The 23,016-nt window shown below is 44.0% G+C and overlaps 1 protein-coding gene across 4 annotated transcripts in view; it reads right to left on the bottom strand.

Moving 5' to 3' along the window:
- Positions 1–417: 417 nt before the first annotated feature.
- gtf2a1 (general transcription factor IIA, 1) overlaps positions 418–23,016 on the bottom strand; it is an 82,842-nt gene continuing 60,243 nt past the window's right edge. For 2 of the 4 annotated variants that reach the window (XM_086002647.1, XM_086002650.1), the window contains 6 exons: positions 20,559–20,649; positions 19,338–19,486; positions 17,782–17,886; positions 16,964–17,203; positions 15,560–15,649; positions 418–2,122 (listed from right to left, as the gene is read on the bottom strand). In XM_086002647.1, the coding sequence (XP_085858773.1) occupies positions 2,015–2,122; positions 15,560–15,649; positions 16,964–17,203; positions 17,782–17,886; positions 19,338–19,486; positions 20,559–20,649 (783 nt within the window). In that variant the 3' untranslated portion in view covers positions 418–2,014. Of the gene's footprint in view, positions 2,123–15,273; positions 15,325–15,559; positions 15,650–16,963; positions 17,204–17,781; positions 17,887–19,337; positions 19,487–20,558; positions 20,650–23,016 lie in introns of those variants that run through there. The other 2 variants (XM_086002648.1, XM_086002649.1) reach the window with 2 other exon arrangements.

The following is a 23,016-nucleotide window of genomic DNA, read 5'->3' as shown; positions in this document are numbered from 1 at the left end:
ATATTTTGAAAAATGCAATCTTCAGTCCACCTCCGAGCTGGTTTCTTGGTTAGCGACCAATATATCCTATATATTAATTTTGGCAACCTTTGCTCAATGAAAGTTGAAATACTCTATTCCAAAAGCATTACAAATAGTGAACTTTTAATTTTTGTACAATGAATTGTCCAATTTGAGCGATTCACAATATATTTGAAATGAAAAATATAAATTATAACAAAGCATTCATTCTCACTCAGTTTAAAATGTTGAAGCCGGGGTTAATTATATACATATATACATACACCCACCCAAACATCAATCTGAATTGAAACCTACAATGCTCAGGGTCAAACTCGAGCCACATCCTGTGTATGCAACTCATTTTGCCAGGAGGAATTACATGAAATCTAGTAAATTAAAGAAATAAACACAAACTTTAAGGGCATTTTTAATTAAAATTTTTGCAAAGGCAAAATACTTTTAAGTAACTTAAAATAGATCTTAGTACAACAAAATACTAAGTTCTCTAATTGTCTTACAAGCAGGGCCTTAAACAAAGATGACTTTATTTTATTAAGAACCTTGATTTAAATGGTACAAGATGAATTATACAAACATAATAAATAGATTTCCCTCTTACACTTATGTACAACACCAGTTGACTAAGTAGCTGTGGGTAGTAGAAAAGAGATCAGCTGATGAAAATTGGTTTTTCCCCCAACTTGCCGTGTGTATAGGCTTCCGTTTCTAATTTTTTTTTTTTTAAAAAGCAAAACTTGTAAATGGCTGGCTTTGTATTAGAAAGTAAAATTACTTCTTTTAAAAGGCGTCATCTTTTCCTTACGCTCCACCACTCCATGTGCAAACTTTGCCACTTCTTTCCCCTCTTGTACTCAAGAATCATTTCAGTAATCGCATTAATACTGTCTCCGTTGAAAACACAGCTAAAAGTGATGTCGCTCTCGTCATTTTAAAAAGGCAAATCCCCCTCACTGTTCTATTAAATTCCAAGTTTTTCCACAAGATTAGAAAACCATTACATGAAACAGATAGTGGGGTGGGGGGCGGGGGAGGGAGAAGGGGAAAAAAACAAAAAAAAAAGGAATGATGATTTCTATCAAAACCTAATGTAATGGTCTGTTACAGTCCAAAGTAAAAAAAATCTTCAATTAAAATTAGACTGCGCACTGATCTACAGTATAGTGTGATGTGCCACATAGTGAAACGGAGAAAAATTAAACTATGAAACATGCCTGCAAAAGGAACACTTGATAACAGCACTGTTATATAAGAGCACAGTTTGGTATGTTCAGCCACTGGGGTCTGGCCGATTTTCAAAATTATCACAGGTATGGTGTGAAGACAATAGTTTAGAAGAGTCCGTCTCAACTATATTGCATACCGTAATAGAATCACAGCATTATAAAAGGTCATCAAGCCGTTTGCAATTCAAAGTCATCTATCAACTTTGTTTAACTTTTTTTTTAAATATACCAGCCATTGTTACACCTTAAGAATGTGTTGGTCCTGGCTCAGGAAGTTAGTCAATCACTACACAAAAGTGAAGGGATTTGAATTTACAAGGTTTTTCTTCCCCATAAACCTCCCCTATAAAAGAACCATTTAAAAAAATGTTTTAACTTATTTCAGTTTCTATCCAGTTCAAATGACAGCACTTAGCACAAAGCACAGTGACCGGGTCCTCTAAACGCTTTCTCCTCAGAAGAGTCTTGCTCGATGGGAGTTTGTAAACTCGCTAGCTCTGTAGATGTAACTCATCAATCGGCAAGCAGTGACTGTATTATGGTATGACTGATAGTTAAGCACGTTGGTTTTTTTTTCCCCTCTCTGTGTAAAATGTTAGCCATTTCAGTGGCAAGGCTTTTCCCCCACGTAATGTAGTGTTGTACAACTCAGTAGCTTGGGTTCCAGTAGTTCTGTATTCTTTTCACTTGCAGGCTTCGTACTTCAGTTTTAAGTGCACGTTAGTCCAGTCCGATGAGCCTGTCCTTTCTCAAGAGGATCTGAATTCTTACCACTCTGCATCTCCGATGGCTTTGGAAAACACGTAATCCCTCCCGTTCAGGTTCATGATCCCGTCCTTCAGGTGGAACTTCCACTTATTCTTACTCCGGTGAATCTAAACATACAACAAGCATCATTAAAACTAATGAACAGTGCTAGCAAAACACAGGAAACTCTTTTTTTATCCGGTATCGACGGGACCAGCGTGGTGCCGGTTTATCAAAAAGTCCAGATTACAGAGAGGTATAGTTAAAAGGTGTGAGAGCTCCGTACACAGCAACAAATCCAGGCTTCCCTGTTGCTTAGCAACAGCTGCAGGAACCCCGGCCACAGACCAAGCGTCCCTGTTGCTTAGCAACAAGTGCAGGAACCCTGATTACACAGCCACAAATCCAGAAACAGCCACTAACATGAAGTAAAACTTACCTGAACCTACTCCTGAATTTTGCCGGTTAACAGAGATTTCCGGTTATTTAGGTGCCGGTAAATCGAGAGTTTCCTGTATTGCTTTGTTCTTCCAATTGTCTCGCCTTGCGAAGGTGCTGGCTCGTACTGGTATTGAGACAACAGCTCCCGCCCTGCGATTCCTACCACTGAGAAAGACGAGAGCAACAATGCTGTGGGAACACCATCACCTCACAGTCACACACTATCTTGGGACATAGATCGGCCGTTCCTTCATTCTTGCTGGGTCAATATCTTGGAATTCCCTACCTAACATCATTTTGAAAGCATCACCACACCACCCACAGCACAATCACCACAGGGACTGCAGCGGTTCAAGGAGAAAGCTCACCTCCCACCTTCTAAGAGCAACTAAGGATGGGCAATATACATGTTGCCAGCGTCACCCACATTCTGAGAACAATTTATTTTAAGAGTAAAGGGCAGTCCTCTAAATCCTCACCCTTGTCCCCTTCATTATACGCTTATCTGATTAGTAACACATGGCAGCAGGAAGTTCCGATATTGGGAACAGTAGAAAGCTGGGATAGAAACATAGAAACTAGGAGCAGGAGTAGGCCATTCGGTCCTTCACGCCTGCTCCGCCATTCAACGAGATCATGGCTGATAATCCAAACCCTAGCACCCGGTCCCTACACCGACAGCCATCCCACCCAAGCCCTATCCCCGTAACCCCACATATTTAATCCCCCCTAACACTAAGGGCCAATTTTTTATCATGGTCAATCAACCTAACCCGCACATCTTTGGACTGTGGGAGGAAACCGGAGCACCCGGAGGAAACCCACGCAAACACGGGGAGAATGTGCAAACTCCACACAGTCACCCGAGGCCGGATTTGAACCCGGGTCCCTGGCGCTGTGAGGCAACAGTGCTAACCACTATGCCACCGTGCTGCCCTTAAATGACCTTTTCTTGTCCTTGAACTTTTCCACATGCTCTTATATATGAACCTAGACATTGAACATCAGGAAGCTATTCGACTGCAGATGGCATCACACCCAAGCCCGATCCCGTCATCAGTAGAGATCGACACATGCAAGCAGCATCTGCTGGAAAGTCAGCAGGAGCAAGACCTGTCGCCAATTTATCCCCTTGCTAACTCAGGGTCCCAGTGCACCACCCAAACTGCCTCTCTGGTCAAGAACAGCTAATTCTATACAGACCAGGAATCGAATTTAGCATCCTCCTGTTTGGTATAACTCACACCCTCTTGTGTTTGAGTTAGAGAGAAGAGAACTTGACATATGTGGATGCTGGATCAGTTGGAGCTTTCAAGACTGGGATTAACAGACTTTTGTTGGGTAAGGATATCAAGGGATATGGAGCTAAGGTGAGTAATTGGAGTTGAGGTGCAGATCAGCCATGATCTAACTGAATGGCGGAGCAGGCTCAAGGGGCTGAATGGCCTCCTCCTGTTCCTATGCTGAGCAGTAAACATTGTTTTCACACCCACACATCTCCTTCCTGTTCCCTCCCTCCCATCAAAAACAATAAACAGGCCCATTTTATATTAGAAAAAGATGGCAATACATAATAGTCCATAAAACAGAGTAACATTTTGATCAGAACTGTGTCTACAGATGAAACTTTAAACCTGTATTCTCTTTCCAGATGCTCATAGATCTGCTGTGTATTTTCAATTATTTTTTCTCATCTCACTTTCCATCACCTTCAATAATATGCGTTCCGCCTACTTCCACCTCCGTAACATCGCCCGACTCCATCCCTGCTTCAGTTCATCTGCTGCTGAAACCAGGCCTTTGTTACCTCCAGACGTGACAACTCCAACGCTCTCCTGGCCGGCCTCCCATCTTCCACCCTCCATAAACTTCAGCTCATCCAATACTCAGCTGCTCATACCCTAACTCGCACCAAGTCCTGTTCACCCATCACCCTGCCCTGTGCTCGCTGACCTACACTGGCACCAGGTCCAGCAACGCCTCAATATTAAAATTCTCATCCTTGTTTTCAAATCCCTCCATGGCCTCGCTCCTTCCTATCTCTGGTAACCTCCTCCAGCCCCACAACCCTCCGAGATCTCTGCATTCCTCCAATTCTGGCCTCTTGTGCATCCCCAATTTTCATCGCTCCACTATTGGTGGCCGTGCCTTCAACTGCCTGGGCCCTAAGCTCTGGAATTCCCTCCCTAAACCTCTCCGCTTCTCTACCTCTCTCTCCTCTTAAGACGCTCCTTAAAACCTACCTCTTTGAACAAGCTTTTGGTCACCTGTCCTACTAGGCACGGTGGCATAGTGGTTAGCACTGTTGCCTCACAGCGCCAGGGACCCGGGTTCGAATCTGGCCTCGGGCGACTGTCTGTGTGGAGTTTGCACATTCTCCCCGTGTTTGCGTGGGTTTCCTCCGGGTGCTCCGGTTTCCTCCCACAGTCCAAAGATGTGCGGGTTAGGTTGATTGGCCATGATAAATTGACCCTTAGTGTTAGGGGGATTAAATACGTGGGGTTACGGGGATCGGGTGGGATATGTGTTGGTGTAGGGGTTACGGGGATCGGGTGGGATATGTGTCGGTGCAGGCTCGATGGGCCGAAATGGCCTCTATCTGCACTGTGGGGTTTCTGTGATTCTGTGATCTCCTTGTGTGTCTTGGTGTCAAATGTTGTTTTATAATGCTCCTGTGAAGCACCTTGGGACATTTTACTACATTAAAGGCGCTATATAAATGCAGGTTGTTGTTGTTCCCCGCCACTATCAAATTACTCAACACTATTACTGACAAGAGTGAGATGGATTTTTGCTCACGACTTTTAAACCCTCCAAAAGTTCTTAATGAGAAATATCAGTAGAAGTTAAGAAGGAACCTACTGCTTTCTGGCTCAAGCATGAATTGGAGCCCAGTGGGTTAAAACGGACTCAAAAATAAGATTAAAAATTGGTTAAGCTTTTCAGTGATTAGCTTAGCGGCTTCAAATGATGTAGCAATCTATAGGGCAAACCACAAATTATTTTCCAAAGTAATCCCGTTAAGAAAATTAATAGAATGTGAAGATGATTGAAGTACATGCCAGAGATTTTGGACAGTCTAAGAAGCTGAGAGAGAAGTCAACAAAAGGGATACTGTATCTTTTACTTTTTAAATGCCTAAAATAAATAAATGTGTTGAATGGAATGGTATGCCAAGACTCATTACTATTCATTCAGCACAACATCAGCCAAAATAAACCAAATACCCTTTTTTATCCATACATACTTCAGACTAATTTCCTTTTTGACTATACTTTGGTTTATAGTCAGGGTCCAGTGATATTGCGATGTGAAATGTTAGTGAAAATTCAGATCGCTGAATAAATACGGTGCCGACAAATCTTCATTGCCCCACCCACAACGCAGAAACAGCTAATCAGTTACTCGTCCCAGCGGCCTGCTCAAGTTTCAAGCAACATAGGATTACATAGGGTATAACAGCACATAAACAGGCCATTCGGCCCAAACAGTCCATGACGGCGTTTATACTCCACTCGAGCCTCCTCCCGTCTTTCCTCAGCTAACTACCAGCATAACCCTCTATTCCCTTCTCCCTCATGTGCTTGTCCAGCCTCTCCTTAAATGCATCCATGCTATTCGCCTCAACCACTCCCTGTGGTAGCGAGTTCCACATTCTCACCACTCTCTGGGTAAAGAAGCTTTTTCTGAATTCCCTATTGGATTTCTTGGCGACTATCTTATATTGATGGCCTCTAGTTTTGCTTTTTGCATTTTAATACAGGAATTATACACAAGAAGAACTTTTGTTTATAAAATCAACTGATTCCCAAAATATTTATCGTTCACAAAATTCCCCACGGGTTGATCTTCCCGGGGCCGAGAGGGTCTCCACATACGCAAAGCCACGAGGTTTTAAAAAAATTATTTCTTGGCTTGTGGGCCGGCAAGGCCGGCATTTATTGCCCATCCCATAGCAGTTAGATATGACTGAGTGGCTTGCTAGGCCACTTCAGAGGGCAGCGAAGAGTCAACCACGTTGGCTGTGGGATTGGAGTCACATATAGGAAAGACCAGGCGAGAACGGCAGATTTCCTCCCTTGGGTTTTATTTTACGACAATCCCACAGCTTCATGGTCACACTTACTAATATCAGTTTTTTAATTTCCAGATTTAATTTTTTTTTAATGGATTCACATGTTCAAACTGCTATGGTGGGATTCTGGATTATTAGTCCAGTAACATAGCCACGACACTACCGCACCGAACTGTCTTTTGAATTTTGAAGTGAGTATCAACACCACTGTGTCAGCCAATGAGTTGGAGGCGGGCAGCACCTATGGCGGCACTTGCAGCAAAGAGTTTATTTTACACCAAACAAAGTCTATTTAAGAAGTCTTTGGGAACTACAGCAACGTCTCCAGATAAAAACCAGAGTGCCTTCTCCAGCCAAATGCAGTGTGTGGAAGATAGTTACATAATACACTATACGCAGCCCTCGTTTAAACGGCACCTAAATATCCAGCATTCTCTATTAACCGGCAAAATTCTCACTCCAAAAACAACACCTCAATAACCGGCAATGTTGCCGAGTCCGAGTCTCCCGCGGTGGCCGAGTTAGTCAGTGGGGGTAGTTCTCCAAACTGCCACTACTCGGCTTCTTGGCGCTGTCGGAAGTCCGAACACCTCAATAACAGGAGTCTGACTCTCCCGCGCTGTATAGTCGTTCACTGTATAAGTTTTGTTTTACTGTTATGTAATTAAAGAGTTATGGATTACCCTCAACTGGCAGTACTGTACTTAATCAAGCATCTTCCACCATCCATTAAACACAACATTCTGTAGGTGAGTACCCAATTACTGTATACTGCACATTTCTTGATTTTTTAATTTTTGTTTGTTAAAAATAGCCTCGGTAGATAATCCTCTCCGTTATCTGGAATTTTTAATCAACCGGCACCATCCTGGTCCCGTCGGTGCCGGATACCAGAGAGTTTCCTGTATTACTGTAAACAGAAGATGAAAAATGTTGCCGATGGAGGTTACTTACTAAAGTCTGGACTACAGAGACCAAACAGGCTTTCTGCAGTTCTGCTGGAAGATAGGCAAAATTCTTCCCAGACCAACATTTCACAAAATATTTGGTAATCCATCTCATACAGGAACTGCAGGGAAAAGATCCTTCAGTCTTGTTCCCGTTATCAGGACATTGGGGGATGAAAGGGGAGAGGAGCGGAAGCAACTCCAGCTGCTGAACATGACAGCATTCTTGCGGCAACGCTCCCACCATGGACACCCCACCTCCCCCCTTTCCCGGCTAGAGACGAGCGCAACTGGTATCACGCGCTCACCTCCAGTGAACCCATCAGCACTCTTACCTCAGCTGCCAGCTTCAATAGAAGCCTGGCTTCTTAAACACGTTCTGCGCCAGCTCCACTCGCTGAAGAAAATAAATGCTGGCAGTGCCGACTCCCACTGGTTTCCCACTGAACACAAAAAATTCTTACAGGCAATCACAGATGCACTGTATACAATTACAGCTAACGATAAACACGCTAATGAAATAAGACAACACAAATCCGGAACTGACCAAGAATCACACCACAAACATTAACCCGCCTTTCCCTTTCAGATGCCGGCCGGCTGGAATGTTGTTTTTATTTCAGATTTCCAGCTTTTTGTATTTTTTTTCTTCCTATCTTGGTAAAAAAAATAAAACGGTCGCTTAAATCCAAACGTGTATGTCCACATCACAATGACTGGCAACAGAACCCAAAGCACAAACCCAGTCCCAGACCCACACCTCCCCCCCCACCCCACCCCGCAAGATAAAACACAAAATGACAAATCAGATTCAACATCTTTGTGCAACAGCGGAAAATGTTCTTCAAGTCACAAAATTCTTGAACTAGACTTCATTTTTCTGGTGAGTGTCACCTATTTTATAAAAATATATAAATTTTCTCCCCCATCTAATTTCTTGGAGCTATTAGTTTCATCTTTGTACAGGAAACTTTGGTTTATCCGGAGGTTAAAAGTCCGGAAAGCTCTATCTACCGGCAAAATTCAGGAGCCGTTTCCTATAAGTTTTTTTTACTTCTCGTTGCTTTTTATTTCCCCAGTCAGACTCTGCAAGGTCTGTAGCTAAGCAACAGCTTCAGCTAGAGACGCTTTTAAGCTGCAGCCGACTGTTATGAAGCTAAGCAACAGGGTTTGTTGATTCACACGGAGCTGAAAATCTCTGTATGTTTCAACATTAGCGCTGGTTTGTCCGGCAGTTTTGATGGGACGGCAACAGCTCGGTCCCGTCGGTGCCGGATAGCACAAAGTTTCCTGTAAATAGTTAGGTTTCCAAATAATTTACAAGAATACTTTTTCTACATAAGAAATAGGAGCAGGAGTAGGCCATTCGGCCCCTCAAGCCTGCTCCGACATTCAGTAAGATCATGGCTGATCTTCTACCTCGTTTCCACTTTGCTGCACTATCCCATCTTGAACCTAAATACCAAGATGCTAAGGAGTCCTCCAGCAAAAGCCACTATCACCGTGAAAGCAAATCCTATCACAATTCTATTATCACCTGATCAAGTCTTCCAGAACCACAAAGTCAGCAATTCTGCCATATTAACAAATCTTCTCTTCTTCTTAGGCAGTCCCTTGGAACCGAGGATGACTTGCTTCCACATTAAAAATGAGTTCGCAGGTGACTGATGAGTCCAATGCGGGACCTACAGTCTCTGTCACAGGTGGGGCAGACGGTGGTTGAAGGGGCGGGTGGGTGGGGTGCTTGGGTTGACGTGCGCTCCTTGCGCTGCCTGCGCATGGCTTCCGCTCGCTCCCGGCGAAGAGATTCAAGGTGTTCGGCGCCTTCCCGGATGCTTCTCCTCCACTTTGTGCAGTCTTGGGCCAGGGATTCCCAGGTGCCGGTGGGGATGTTACACTTTTTCAACAAATCACTAGGCTAACAGTTTACATCTGATGCAGAGGGAAGGAAAAGCTGAGGGTCCAACTATAATTTTCTTAAATTCTTTGGAAATGAAGATTGTGCCAGAGAACTGGAGAGTGGCAAATACCTCTTCCCCATGACCAATGTTCCCTTTCAATTGTGCAGCCGCACAGCACTCCAGGTATCCCGCGCAGCCGGCTTTTCAATGCAAAAACTGTGCATGCGTGGTATTGTGAATGGCCCATGCAGTCCCTTTAAGGGGCCGCGCGGCGACAAAAAATTACAAGGAACATTGCATTGCCTCTTACCCCCCCCCCCCCCACCCCAAGTGGCGAACGGTGTTTGACGAGGACAGACGTCATTGTTGGGGTTGCTCTTACTTTATGTACAAGAATCTGGAAATGAAGAATTCAATTTGCTAATGACACCAAATTGAGCGATATGGCAAACTGAAAAAGTGCAGGAAGGAATAGATAGGTGATAATGTAGAAAATGGAAGCAACACCACTGAAAAGAAAGCACCTTAAATGGAGTAGAGGGTTCATGAGTATTGTATTTAGATATACAAGTCATTAAAAAGTGGCAGCACAAGTCAAGTGGGCCATAAAAATGGCCAACAAATACTTGTTTTTGTATCCAGAGGCATAGAATATAAAAGTGTCAGCTGTGGCTCAGTGGTATCGCTCCTGCATCAATCAGAAGATCGCAGGTTCAAGCCCCACTCAATGGACTTTAGCAGACAATCTAGGCCAACGCCTCAGTGCAGCACTGAGGGAGTGTTGCACTGTCGGAGGTGCCGCCTTTTGGATGAGACATTAAACCTCTTGTGGGTATAAAAGAAGATTGAGGGGTGAACTGATCCAAGCATTTAAAATGTTAAAAGGAGTTGATAGGGTAGATATGGAGAAACTATTTCCGCTGGTGGGGGAAATCAAGAATAAGGGGACCGAATGTTAAAATTAAGAGCTAGGCCATTCACAACCGAAGCATCACTTCCTCACTTTTGCATTCCAAGCGACAAAGGCCGATGTTAACTGATCAGAGTTGCACAGTAGATGTTGTGAGCTAAATCGATATTCTGGTTTTCACCCAATTAGCTTTGCAGCCAAGAAGAAACTTCACAGGGATTAGTCAGTTTTTTCCCTGTACTTGGTCAACTCCATCAGTAATTCAGTGAATTGGTGAAGAGCCATGATGGGAAAAATATACACGACCTTTAATAGGAACTGACTTACTGAGCTCAATGGCCTTTCCTCATTAGCTCATGGTTTTCAGGTAGCTGTAAATAAGATGCTCAACCACTACACACCTTTAATGAGTCCTTACCAAATTTAAGGAGTGTTATGATCCATAGCCATGCACATCCTTTCAAATGCATATGGCTATGGATCATACGGCACAACTCAGAAGTGTGATGGAATACTCTCCACTTGCCTGGATGAGTACAGCTCTAACAACAAGAAGCTCGACACCATCCAGGACAAAGCAGCCCGCTTGATCGGCACCCCATCCACCACCTTAAACATTCACTCCCTCCACCACCGGCGCACCGTGGCTGCAGTGTGTACCATCTACAAGATGCACTGCAGCAACTCGCCAAGGCTTCTTTGACAGCACCTCCCAAACCCGCGACCTCTTCCACCCAGAAGGACAAGGGCAGCAGGCGCATGGGAACACCACCACCTCCAAGTTCCCCTCCAAGTCACACACCATCCTGACTTGGAAATATATCGCCATTCCTTCATCGTCGCTGGGTCAAAATCCTGGAACTTCCTCCCTAACAGCACTGTGGCAGTACCTTCACCACACGGACTGCAGCGGTTCAAGAAGGCGGCTCACCACCACCTTCTCAAGGGGGCAATTAGGGATGGGCAATAAATGCTGGCCTTGTCAGCGACGCCCACATCCAGGAACAAATAAATAAAAATGCTAGTTTTGTATCCAGAGGCAATAGAATATAAACTTTTGAAATGTGCAAATGGAGACAATCTGATCATGTACAAAATTTAAACCATGTACATTTGTTCAACGGATACCCAATTTTCCAGTTGGTTTACATTTCAGAGTTAAAACAGAGCAGAATGCCAGACATTAACGTGCAAAAAGCTGTAACCACAAGCCGGTCAGAAGCAGACCGCAAACAAGCTTAATGCAGTCAATTCTGATTAGAGTCAGGCACGGCACAACCTGGAGCACAGCACTTGCCTACAAAAGCAAACCTCTTGCAAATCAACAGAGTAACTTTGCCAATACCTAGAAAAGGGGTAACATTTCAAAATTCTAGATTCCACAAACCCCCAAATCAGATTTTCTGTAGAAAGTCAAAATAAACCAACTCCTCTCAAGTTTTGAAAAGTATGATTAACGACGGCCTAAAAGTGATTTTCGTTCACTTTATGTGAATTTCAGTATAAGCCGTCACTATTATTAGCACATCGCGAGTGAAACTCGGCCCTGTGATGCGTTGAAACTCTGCCTGCCAGGTGGGCCTGTTTGTTTAACTTGGTGTAAGTTTCTTTTTTTTTAAGTTTTCCTGTGCTAATATAAATGTAATAAATCAGTATAAATATAATAAATCAAACAAGACACAGAGCCCCAAATGCTCAGCGGTCAAATACAAGCACTACATCAAAGTCCAAGAGGTAGGACTACCCATGATTGAATACTCGTTTGAAAAGACTTCTGCAGCACCAATCCACCACATGGTTGTGATAATGCATCAGCCATGTCCAATACCACTCACACAATCATCCCCCGTCGTGCAAATGTTCTAATTAGGGTGATACATGAGGAACATTTTGGTGGAGAGTCACATCAGGCAAGAGACAACACACAGGACAAAACAGAGCACTCCGTAAATCGTACAATAAACGGCACTAAAATAATTTCACCTCTATAGGTAACATCGTACAGATTGTATAAACTGAATTAAAATAGTTCTGTGATACTGCTTCAAGCTGAATAATTTTACAGCAAATTGGCTGCCGCGTTTTCTAGATCACAACAGTGACTACACTTCAAAAAGTACTTCATGGGTTGTAAAGTCCTTTGGGACGGCCGGTGGTCGTGAAAGATGCTATATAAATGCAAGTCTCTTTCTTTTACATTCAACTGAATGCTTACTAATTTGCATTAGATAACGGTTTTGGTATCGCCACTGTACTTTGGTATGAGTTAAAGGTAAGATACAAGTATCACTTTTCGCCTATTTTACTCGTATTTTGTGGCCTCATTACTATGAAAAGTTTTAGCATTATGGCTAATCTTTTGGGGTTTCAAAAGTCAACAGTGCATCAGATTGCCGAAATACTGCTGTCACTATCGGGAGGGGATCCTTCCAGGACCAGGAAGCCTTTCGGGAACTAAACACCCTTGTGACAGTTTGAGGCACTGGTTTCACTTTTCGTTAAGTACTAGCAGGAATGTTACCCAATGTTGGCTATATAATTCAATGCTGGGGAGGGCGTCAACAAGATTACACACCCAGTTTAGGCAATGCAAAGGTCTTTCTTCCAACTTGGGCAGGTCTGTGCAAACTTATGGTTCCCATACACCACCTCCAAATGGTGTTCTCCCATGCCCTTTGCCCAAGGGGACAATGGGACCAGGTGCATTGCCCATACCTACCACTGCTATTCACGTTGGCTTTGGAAACCATGGCAGTTGCGTTAAGGGTAAACCCACGCACCTAATATGATCGTGCAAGGGGCCAATCTTATAAACTACATCTATTTATGGGTGGCATTCTGTTGACAAGGGACCCGACATCCTCTTTTGCTCCATAATGAGAACTGAATACAGAACATGGTGCTCCAGCCAGTTAGCAGGTCACTTGGGATAAAATAAAGGTTCTTCACAGAGCTCCTGATCAGCCAAATTGACCTCAAACAACCAGAGGTCATAAATTTAAAATCATTGGCAAAAGATCTAGAGCGGAGAGGAGGAGAAATGTTTTCACTCGGAGTGTTGTGGGGATCTGGAACGCTCGACCTGAGGTGGTGGAAGCGGATTCCATAAATAAGTCTAAAAGGGAGTTGGACAGGTACTGGAGGTTGAGGAGATTACAGGGTTAGGGACAAAAATCAGGGGTGTGGGACTAAGCACGACTGCTCTTTCAAAGAGCCGGCACAGGCACGACGGGGCGAATGGCCTCCTTCTGTGCTGAAAGTTTCTATAATTCTAAATCTCAGTTTAGAGATCTAAATTGATTCCTGGGATGAGAGGGTTGCCCTATGAGGAGGAACGGAGTAGACTGGGCCTGTGCTCTCTGGAGTTTAGAAGAATGAAAGGTGATCTCATTGAAACATATAAGATTCTGAGGGGGATTGACAGGGTAGATGCTGAGAGGTTGTTTCTCCTGAGAGTCTCGAACTAGGGGGCATAGTCTCAGGATAAGGGGTAGGCCATTTAAGACTGAGATGAGGAGAAATTTCTTCACTCAGAGGGTTGTGAATTTTTGGAATTCTCTGCCCCAGAGGGCTGTGGATGCTCAGTCGTTGAATATATTCAAGGCTGAGAGCGATAGATTTTTGGACTCTAGGGGAATCAAGTGATATGGAGATCGGGCGGGAAAGTGGAGTTGAGGTCGAAGATCAGCCATGATCTTACTGAATGGCGGAGCAGGCTCGAGGGGCAGTACTCCTGCACCTATTCTTATGTTTCTTATTAAAGGCCAAATTTCCAGTCCTGAATAGGAGACTCGTGACCTGCTGGGAGCTAGAACAATGCTAGCCAAAAGTGCACTGAGCTCATTTCCAACAGTTTTCTGCAGGTTGGACAGCACAGTACAGAAACTGTCTCCTTGATGAGGCAAAGGCAAATCTCCTCAAACAAGACCAAGTAGCTCTGCCTGGGCCTATAGATCCAGCTACCTGCTTAACGGAGGGTGTGGTCAGATCACCTCAGATCCCAGTGGACCTGGCTCTGCTCACTGGCAGGTAGCAAGACCCTCTTTAGCAGGCAACGACCAGAAAACCTCAGAGGTTAAGATGTGACATAAAGTAGGTTGTTTTTTTAAAATCCCCATTCACTATGATCAAGCCAATAAAATAGACCCTCTGCATTTTGGCAGGCCAGGCCAGCTATTTGCACACCACTATTTGCCGGGGAGGTGTTTGAGGCTAAATACAGTCCACCTACTGGGAAAAATTAAGTTTGCTGACTTACAAGAAGTTCCACATAGTTTACTCATGTAGATTTACTGAAAATGATTGTTCTGGTCTCAATTATTTATACCATTCTAAGCAGCTGGGGCACTCTGCCAAGTTTAAAAGGATATCCAGGTTACACTTATTAATCTCTTGCACATGGGTAGTCAAAAACAATTCGTATTGTTCAAGTCAGGCATAGTTAGAGGGTGGGAATAATGGAACTAACGTGGGGAAGTGGTGGTGGTGGGGGGGGGGGGGAAGAGAAGGCAAAGCAGGGGAGGAGAAGCAGGGAAAGGGGAGGAATGGAGGAGAGGTGGAGGAGGAAGGAAGTGACGAAATTCAGATCAGTGGGATGGGGGGGTCGAAGCACTGAACAGCCAGCCATTGGAGGGAGGGAGGGAAAGAGAGAATTACTGTAAAAAAGGAATTGACATGGGGTAGGGGGTAGCCTGTGAGAGGCAACTGCAGCCAATGGGGGTTAGTGGGGCGACTGGCAGCCAATTGATGGGTTGGAGCATGAATTTCTGCCAGCAAAATCTCTTTCTCAAAGAGTGGGGATGCTCAGAGCTGAAGAAAGAGGGCGGGGCCCAGAGGGAGCCATTAGGAATTTCAGTAGAGCAGGAGGCACAATTCGGAGGGAGCGGGGTAGGTCGAGCGGGACAGCCACCAAGACTAAGATGCAGAAAGTCTTTCAGGCACAAATCAGAGGTGGCACAAAACCTTGGTGGCAGAAATTTTTTAATTTAGGTGCAGAACTGCAACTTACTGGCAGAGATTTTCAAGGCTGAGAGGCTGCAGAGAACAGGCTCACGAGCTGTGGAGAAGGTTAGTGGAGACATTAACAATGGAAATTACATTACAGGCCCACCTACTGGTGCTACAGGGAAACATAACAGGAAAGTGTGGGCATTTTAACCTTGCAATTCCCATAGGAAATGTTTACATAGGAGTTTTCAATGAAGCACATAATATAGACGAGAATTTTATCCTTGATAAGACCCATGCACTGGGACTACTGCAAGGCTCTGTTCTATTTTTTAGGTTCTCACCTTATCATACTGGCACACAACAACATTTTCCGTGTCAAAGAGTTCTTGGCCCTCTTCTTCACTGACATCATCTTCACTGTTCAGTGGCTCCTAGGAGAGAATCAACAAGTGTGATTAACCCATAATTAATCAGTTTAAATAAATGTACAAAAGCCTACAAAGCCTGGTTAAGTGTTCAAAGACACACACACGCACATAAGCCCTACAATCCTCAGAGCATTCTGCATTTCTCCAATTCTGGCCTCTTGAGCATCACCCACTCCTTTCAGCCCACCACTGGTGGCCGTGCCTTCAGCTGCCGAGGCCCTAAGCTTTGGAATTCCCATCCTAACCCTCTCTGCCTCTCCACCTCCCTCGACTGCTCGAAGACCCTCCCTTAACTCACCTTTGACAAAGCTTTTGGTCTCCCCCTCCTAATATCTCCTTCTTTGGCTGGGTTTCAATTTCTGTCTGATTACCCTTCTGCAGAGCGCCTTGAGGCATTTTTTTCTATGTTAAAAGATGCTACATTAATGCAATTTGTTGTTGTTGTATTCATCCGAGCATGCTATTTAGCTTGACAAGCCTAACGTACAGGAATGTTTGTTTGTAGCGAGTGACTATTGATAATGAAACATTTCCTTTCCACTTAGCACGTCACCTATATCATCTCAGTACTGTACCTACTCTTATTATCCTCACAACCAACCAAAAGGCCACTCCTCTGAAGAACACTCCCTACCACAACAGACAGATACCACCCATTTACTTGCACTAAAGTTTTTCAAGCACTAAAGTTTTTCAAGCATTAAAGATTCAGTATTAAGTAATAATGGTACTTATTTTAACATGTCAGGAAGCACTCTGGCATTGAGCCAGATAAATACTAAATTCTACATAAATCAAAAACCTGTTGATTTCTGCTGATTGAACTTGCATTTTACATCAATAAAATCTGACTCCCACCCCTGCCTACAAGCCTCTCGATTCCACAACAACTCTAATTCAAAAAAGTTCCGAGGCCAGGTTTTTATCTTAACCCTTCACGGTTAGCAGATTATTGATTCAGTGCAATTCTAATTCATCAGTGTGCGGGTTTTGTTCATTTTTGATTAATAAACAACCTGCATCCCTATAATGAGCTTAACTGCCACAACTCGACATTCATATTAATATATAATGAGCATTGCATAGATTTTTTTTTAAACTAGTAAGTAGATTAAAGCACACCCTTGTGAATTGGTTAGTGTGCGGTGTCCTATTCCAGCATGAAGGACATACTGAACGCCAATGAAACCAGAATATCAGTTTCAAGTGACTTGTTTCAGCAGGTTTCAAGTGGCGAATGAAGAGATTTCTCGGATAATTTTAGCATTGGGAATATTCATTTCTGCGTAAACCTGTTTTAGATGCAAGTCACATTACCTCTTCAACTTGCCCGTCTTCCCCGGCCTCCTCCTTGTCCTTCTCTTCTTCCTCATCGTCATACTCATCCTCTTCATCGTCCTCATCTTCCTCTGAAGAAGTGTCCCCAGACCCGTCTACTTGCATCACTAAAGGCGGCGGCTGCTGCTGTTGTTGTTGCTGCTGCTGAACAGGCGCGGAGCTGTTTGTCTGGCCAACCTGTGTTGAAGGGGTTGCCGTTACAGTGGTTGCTTGCATAACCTGAAAAGTTTATTTTTTAAATTGTCACTTTAAAAAAAAAGTTAAACAGATAGTCCACCATTGCTATTGTCTTCCTCGCTCTATGAATACATTTAACCTTCATATACAAAAAGAATGGGCAATCTGCACACATTTCTGTCATGCTGCATATAGTGTAAGCTCATGTAAGCAACCCAGGCAGTGAGCTCCAATCTTACAGTAGCCACGAGAATCGTCAAATGAATCCATGGCCTCACTATGGCTACCAGCCAATGTTAAGGGCCATTTCGTGGATTCTATGGGGAGAGTACAGAACTCTTGACAACTGTGACACCAATGAGCAGAAGGCTAGACTTGGTGCAAAGTTAGGAGGCAAGCCTGCAGTTAGGGGACACTACACTGGAGTTAGACTCCATAACGTGTCATGCCCAAGTGGTGTCAGATGGCTTCCCCAATGAGGTCTTAGCACATCTCAGTCAGATTGGAAGCACACTGTGGCGTTATACTGCCGCTTTTGCATTTTTGCATAAAATAGCGCCAATAAACAACACTGATTCATACTATCGCATCTACTCTGTGTTCTTTAATGAAGTGCATACCTGTGTGTTTGAAGGGACTTTGTTCCCTGCAACAAGAATTTGCTGAGGTTGAATGATCACTCCAGTCTGCTGAGGGATACTTCCAGGTGGCAGTGGAGCCAGCATCTACAGGGAAAGAAAATAAATCAAGCCTTACACCAGTTTCCTTCAACAGGATATCAAATGATAAGCTTTATCTAAATTATTCTGTGTGTAAATAACTTTAAATGCTTCAAATTGCAAAAGACCAATAAAGGTTATCTTTCAGCATTCATAGAAGGTAAAACAGCTTTTTTTTGATTATTTGATTTAAGTGCAATCTGACTGGAACTGTAGACTGATTAAGGCAGTTTAACATAGCTTTAGATAAATTGAGGCAAAAGCATATTGTATTTAAACAACAATATTTAAAAGGGGAAATATACTGTTCCTTAAAATATTGGGCAGTGTCTTTCAAATTAGTCAAACAGAATCACTAGAATACCACGAGTAAGTACCATCGCTGACAGGAATTTATCCAGAATCGACTCCTTTCTCTTATTGTTTGTTCGTTTATCGAACTCGTCCATGAAGATTTGTAAACATATATTCAGAACGTAGGAACAGGAGAAGGCCATTCAGCCCCTCGAGCTTGTTCAGTCATTCAATGAGATCACGCTTGATCTGTACCTTAACTCCATCTACCCGCCTTGGTTCTGTATCCCTTACCTAGCAAAAATATTGCAGGCAGCACTTTGTGCAGATGTGCCGGGGTGGCAGTAGGTAAGGACGGAGGGAGACAGCCTCACCACAAGACAGCGATCTCTGTCAGCCACATGCAGACCAACTGAGGTTGTGTTCTACAGCTAGTGGAAATACCAACCTGCCCCAATCCCTCTCGAATCAACAGCTATCAGTGTTTTCTGCGAGTGGATCCACTCAAGGAAATCCCTGCGCACCATCTCATCCGCAAGCTGCCCGAATTAGATGCTTACACAGCCCCACAGAAGAGTGGTGTTAAAAAACAAAACTGAAAATGAAAATCTAAAAACTTAATTGGGAATTCAGGCTCACTGTCTATGGTGCCTATCTTAGAGTTATGATCCCTTGATAAGGAACAAAATATTATAATTTTTATTATTGATACCCCACTTCTTTGTCCCTTATCCACAATTCTGATGCGCGTTTTGTGAAATACATTGTGGTAGATATGGGTTTTACAATGCCTATTTGTAAAGCATTAGGATTTTACCTTTCTTGTGTTATTTTTAAAAGAGGTGGAACCATAAAACCATATAAGTTTACATCGCAAAAGGCGGCCATTCCACCAGTGTGTCTGTGCTGACTCTTTGCTAAAGCAATCCAAAACTACTCCATCTGCCCTGGTCTGTCCCCATAGCTCTGTCATGTTCCTCTGCTTCAAATATTTACCCACTTTTCCTTTACAATATGTACTGGTCTGAAGTGGGTGCAAATTGGAAAACAGCATCTTGAAATTCACACCTCACTTAACATCCCCAAATGGAAAAGTTATCCATTTCTTTGCTAACAAATACTGGTACTTAGTCTGGGCGAGAGACCTAATATGCTGTACACACCTGCTGTATGACAGGTGCCTGCACACCACCGGACTGCATCTGTTGAATGACCTGCTGCTGAGTCACTGATTGCGCCAGTACAACTTGCTGGTGTGGCTGGATAAAGTAGTGGGCCCCATTAGGAGCTCGTACAAATTGCAGCAGTTGCCCTGTGGAAAAACAAGTAACGTCGAACAGGTTACACATAAAATAGACAGATGAATGGGAAACATTAGTTAGGCTCCTCCTCAGGCTTTTGAAGATCACAAATTTATAACAACAACTTGCCTTTAACGCAATAAAACATCCCAAGGCACTTCACAGGAGCGTTATCGAACAAAGTTTGACACTGAGCCATATAAGGAGATACATGGGCAGAAGAGGTAGGTTTTAAGGAGCGTCTTAAAGGAGGAAAGAGAGGTAGAGAGGCGGAGAGGTTTAGCGAGGGCCTTGGCAGCTGAAGGCACAGCCGCCAATGGTGGAGTGATTAAAATCGGGGATGAACAAGAGGCCAGAATTAGAGGAGCGCAGAGATCTCGGAGGGTTGTAGGGCTGGAGGAGGTTACAGAAATAGGGATGGGTGAGGCCATGGAGTTAATTGAAAACAAGGATAAGAATTTTTAAAATTAAAAATTTAACCCAGTAAAGTAGTGATATTTGAAGCAAGGAATGTGTTCAGAGAATCACAGAGCACAGAAGGAGGCCATTCAGCCCATCGTGCCTGTGCCGGCTCTTTGAAAGAGCTATCTAATAGTGCCACTCCCCCCTGCCCTTTCCCCATAACTCTGCAAATCTTTCCTTTTCAAGTATTTATCCAATTCCCTTTCAAAGTTACTATTGAATATGCTTCCACCGCCCTTTCAGGCAGCGCGTTCCAGATGCGTTGGGACGTTTTCATTTCACCACAAATTAGCTGAGTGGCTGTAAACCGACAACATTCGTCTCCTCGGCCAGGTCCAACCCAACCCAACCTGCGTCTGCCCCTCCTCGCCACAGAGCTGGGAGTTCGATCATAAAAAGCTCATTTAAATTACAAAGTAGAAATGGATTTGCAAAATATAGAGCGAAGATCAAAGAAGAAAAAGCAAAACATAGGCTCCAACAATGCCATCAAAAATGAACCAAGTAGGGAGCAATACGAACGAAAAAGCAAGAGACCAGGGGTTGCAATACGCTGGCATTCGCGGCTCTCCCTGCACCCTACTGGCAACATAAAGGCTTTAAATTAGGACTTGCTTTTACCTGTATTTGTTAGTATTGGTCCGTTAGAAAGCTGGTAGGGAGCTGGAACACCGGCTGGTAATGCCAGAGTTGCTGCAGTGGCAGCTGCGCTCTGAAAAAGAAATGCCAAGGATTTTATTTGACTGACGAAAAGCAATCACAATGGAAAGGTTCTTTCAGCCCTGGGGTGCAAACACAAGGATCACCTTTCACTTCAGTTACACTTCATATGACATGCACATCTGTAAAGCGGTAGTGGAGCCACGTTCAGGTTTGTGAAGGTAAGCAACATTTTTCAGGATTAATACCACAATTGGCTATTGAAGTCAAGTCAATCAGAACATGTAACAGGTCATCAGAAAAGAAAAAAAGACTTGCATTCATATAGCGTCTTTCACGGCCTCAGGATGTCCCAAAGAGCTTTACAGCCAACGGAGTACTTTGGAAGTGTAGTCACTGCTGTAATGTAGGAAATATGGCAGCACATTGTGCACAGCAAGCTCCCACAAACTGCAATGTGATAATGATCAGCTAATCTGTTTTTTAGTGATGTTGATTGAGGGATAAATATTGGCTAGGACACCGGGGATAACTCCCCTGCTCTTCTTTGAAATAGTGCCACGGGATCTTTTACGTCCACCTGAGAGAGCAGATGAGGCCTCAGTTCATCCGAAAGACGGCACCTCCGACAGTACAGCTCTCCCTCAGTACTGCAACTGGAGTGTCAGCCTGGATTTATGTGCTCAAGTCTCTGGAGTGGGACTTGAACCCACAACCTTCTGACTCAGAGGTGCGAGGGCTACTCACTGAGCCACAGCCAACACTTGAAGGGATTTGAAGAAAAATAAACAGTAGAGGAAAGAGCCATGGAAATTGATTTTTTTAAATAATTAGTATCAGTACAAGGCAGTAAACATGAATTGAATCTCCTCTCATTACGAAGGTTAAGATGCATCAGTTGAGCTTTTCAAATTCTAACAAGCACCAAGCTACTCACTATGCAAAAGAATTTTAGAACCTATACCTTTTCCCCTTGCAACCGCCATATCAATAACAAAAAAACTAATTTTTCAGAACTAAATAGCAATACCAGAACGAGATATGGAAGAGTACCCCAGAACATTCACAAACTAAAGGGTCGAGCCCTACAAGATTCAAATCCATAATCCTTATACAAAAGGAAATGTCTCCCAAGACACAGGAAGATTTGAGGGAGAACAAACCCTGCTCTTGTATATCACCGACAAGATGATTCCTGAGCAGCACTGGCAGCAGCTTTGGAGCACGTCACCAGCCCACTGTCTTGAGCTGTAGAATGGGGTGCAGGTCTAAAGGGAGGGGACGGGAGGGAAGTACACCAACTTCCTGGCACTGGGGGTGCTCCTGCTGCCCAGGAAGGGGGGAAAAAGAGTGGGAGAGCAATAGTGGTAGGGGATTCTATAGTAAGGGGAACAGATAGGCGTTTCTGTGGCCGTAGACGTGAATCCAGGATGGTTTGTTGCCTCCCTGGTGCCAGGGTCAAGGATGTCACTGAGCGGCTGCAGGGCATTCTGGAGGGGGAGGGAGAACAGCCAGTGGTCGTGGTCCACATTGGTACCAACGACATAGGTAAAAAGAGGGATGAGGTCCTGCAGCAAGAATTTAGGGAGCTAGGTGAAGGATTAAGGAGCAGGACCTCAAAGGTTGTAATCTCTGGATTACTCCCGGTGCCACGTGCTAGTAAGTATAGGAATAGGAAGATAGAACAGATGAATGCGTGGCTAAAGGGATGGTGCAGGGGGGAGGGCTTTAGTTTCCTGGATCACTGGGTCTGCTTCTGGGAAAGGTGGGACTTGTACAAGTCGGACGGTTTACACCTGAACCAGGGGGGAACCAATATCCTTGCGGGGAGGTTTGCTAGCACTGCTGGGGAGGGTTTAAACTAACTTGGCAGGGGGTTGGGGTACAGAGTGGAGCTATAGTAGGGGGTGATTTACGGCCAAATACAGAGGGAAAAACAAGTCAGCTGGGAAGGCAGAGCAAATATGTGAAGGCAAAAGAGAATATGGCAGGGCTGGAAGGCATTTATTTTAATGCAAGGAGTCTTGCAAATAAGGTGGATGAACTGAAGTTGTTGTTGAACACATGGGAGTACGATATTGTTGCTATCACGGAGACATGGTTGAGGGAGGGTCAGGACTGGCAGCTCAATATTCCGGGGTATAGAATCTTCAGGCGAGACAGAGGGGGGTGTAAAAGGGGAGGGGGTGTTGCAATATTAATTAAGGAGTCAATTACTGCTGTAAGGAGGGATGATATATTAGCGGGTTCCTCTAATGAGGCCATATGGGTAGAACTTAAAAACAAAAAGGGGGCAAGCACTTTGCTGGGAGTGTACTATAGGCCCCCAAACAGTCAGGGGGAGATAGAGGAACAGATATGTAGGCAAATCTCAGAGAAGTGCGAAAATAATAGGGTAATAATAGTGGGGGATTTCAAC

Source organism: Somniosus microcephalus, chromosome 12 (assembly GCF_052327205.1).
Source record: "Somniosus microcephalus isolate GS21.2 chromosome 12, FLI_Smic_1.0, whole genome shotgun sequence".
Lineage (NCBI taxonomy): Eukaryota > Metazoa > Chordata > Chondrichthyes > Squaliformes > Somniosidae > Somniosus > Somniosus microcephalus.
Note: the sequence above shows the minus strand (reverse complement) of the source record. Positions and strands in the feature narration are given on the sequence as shown.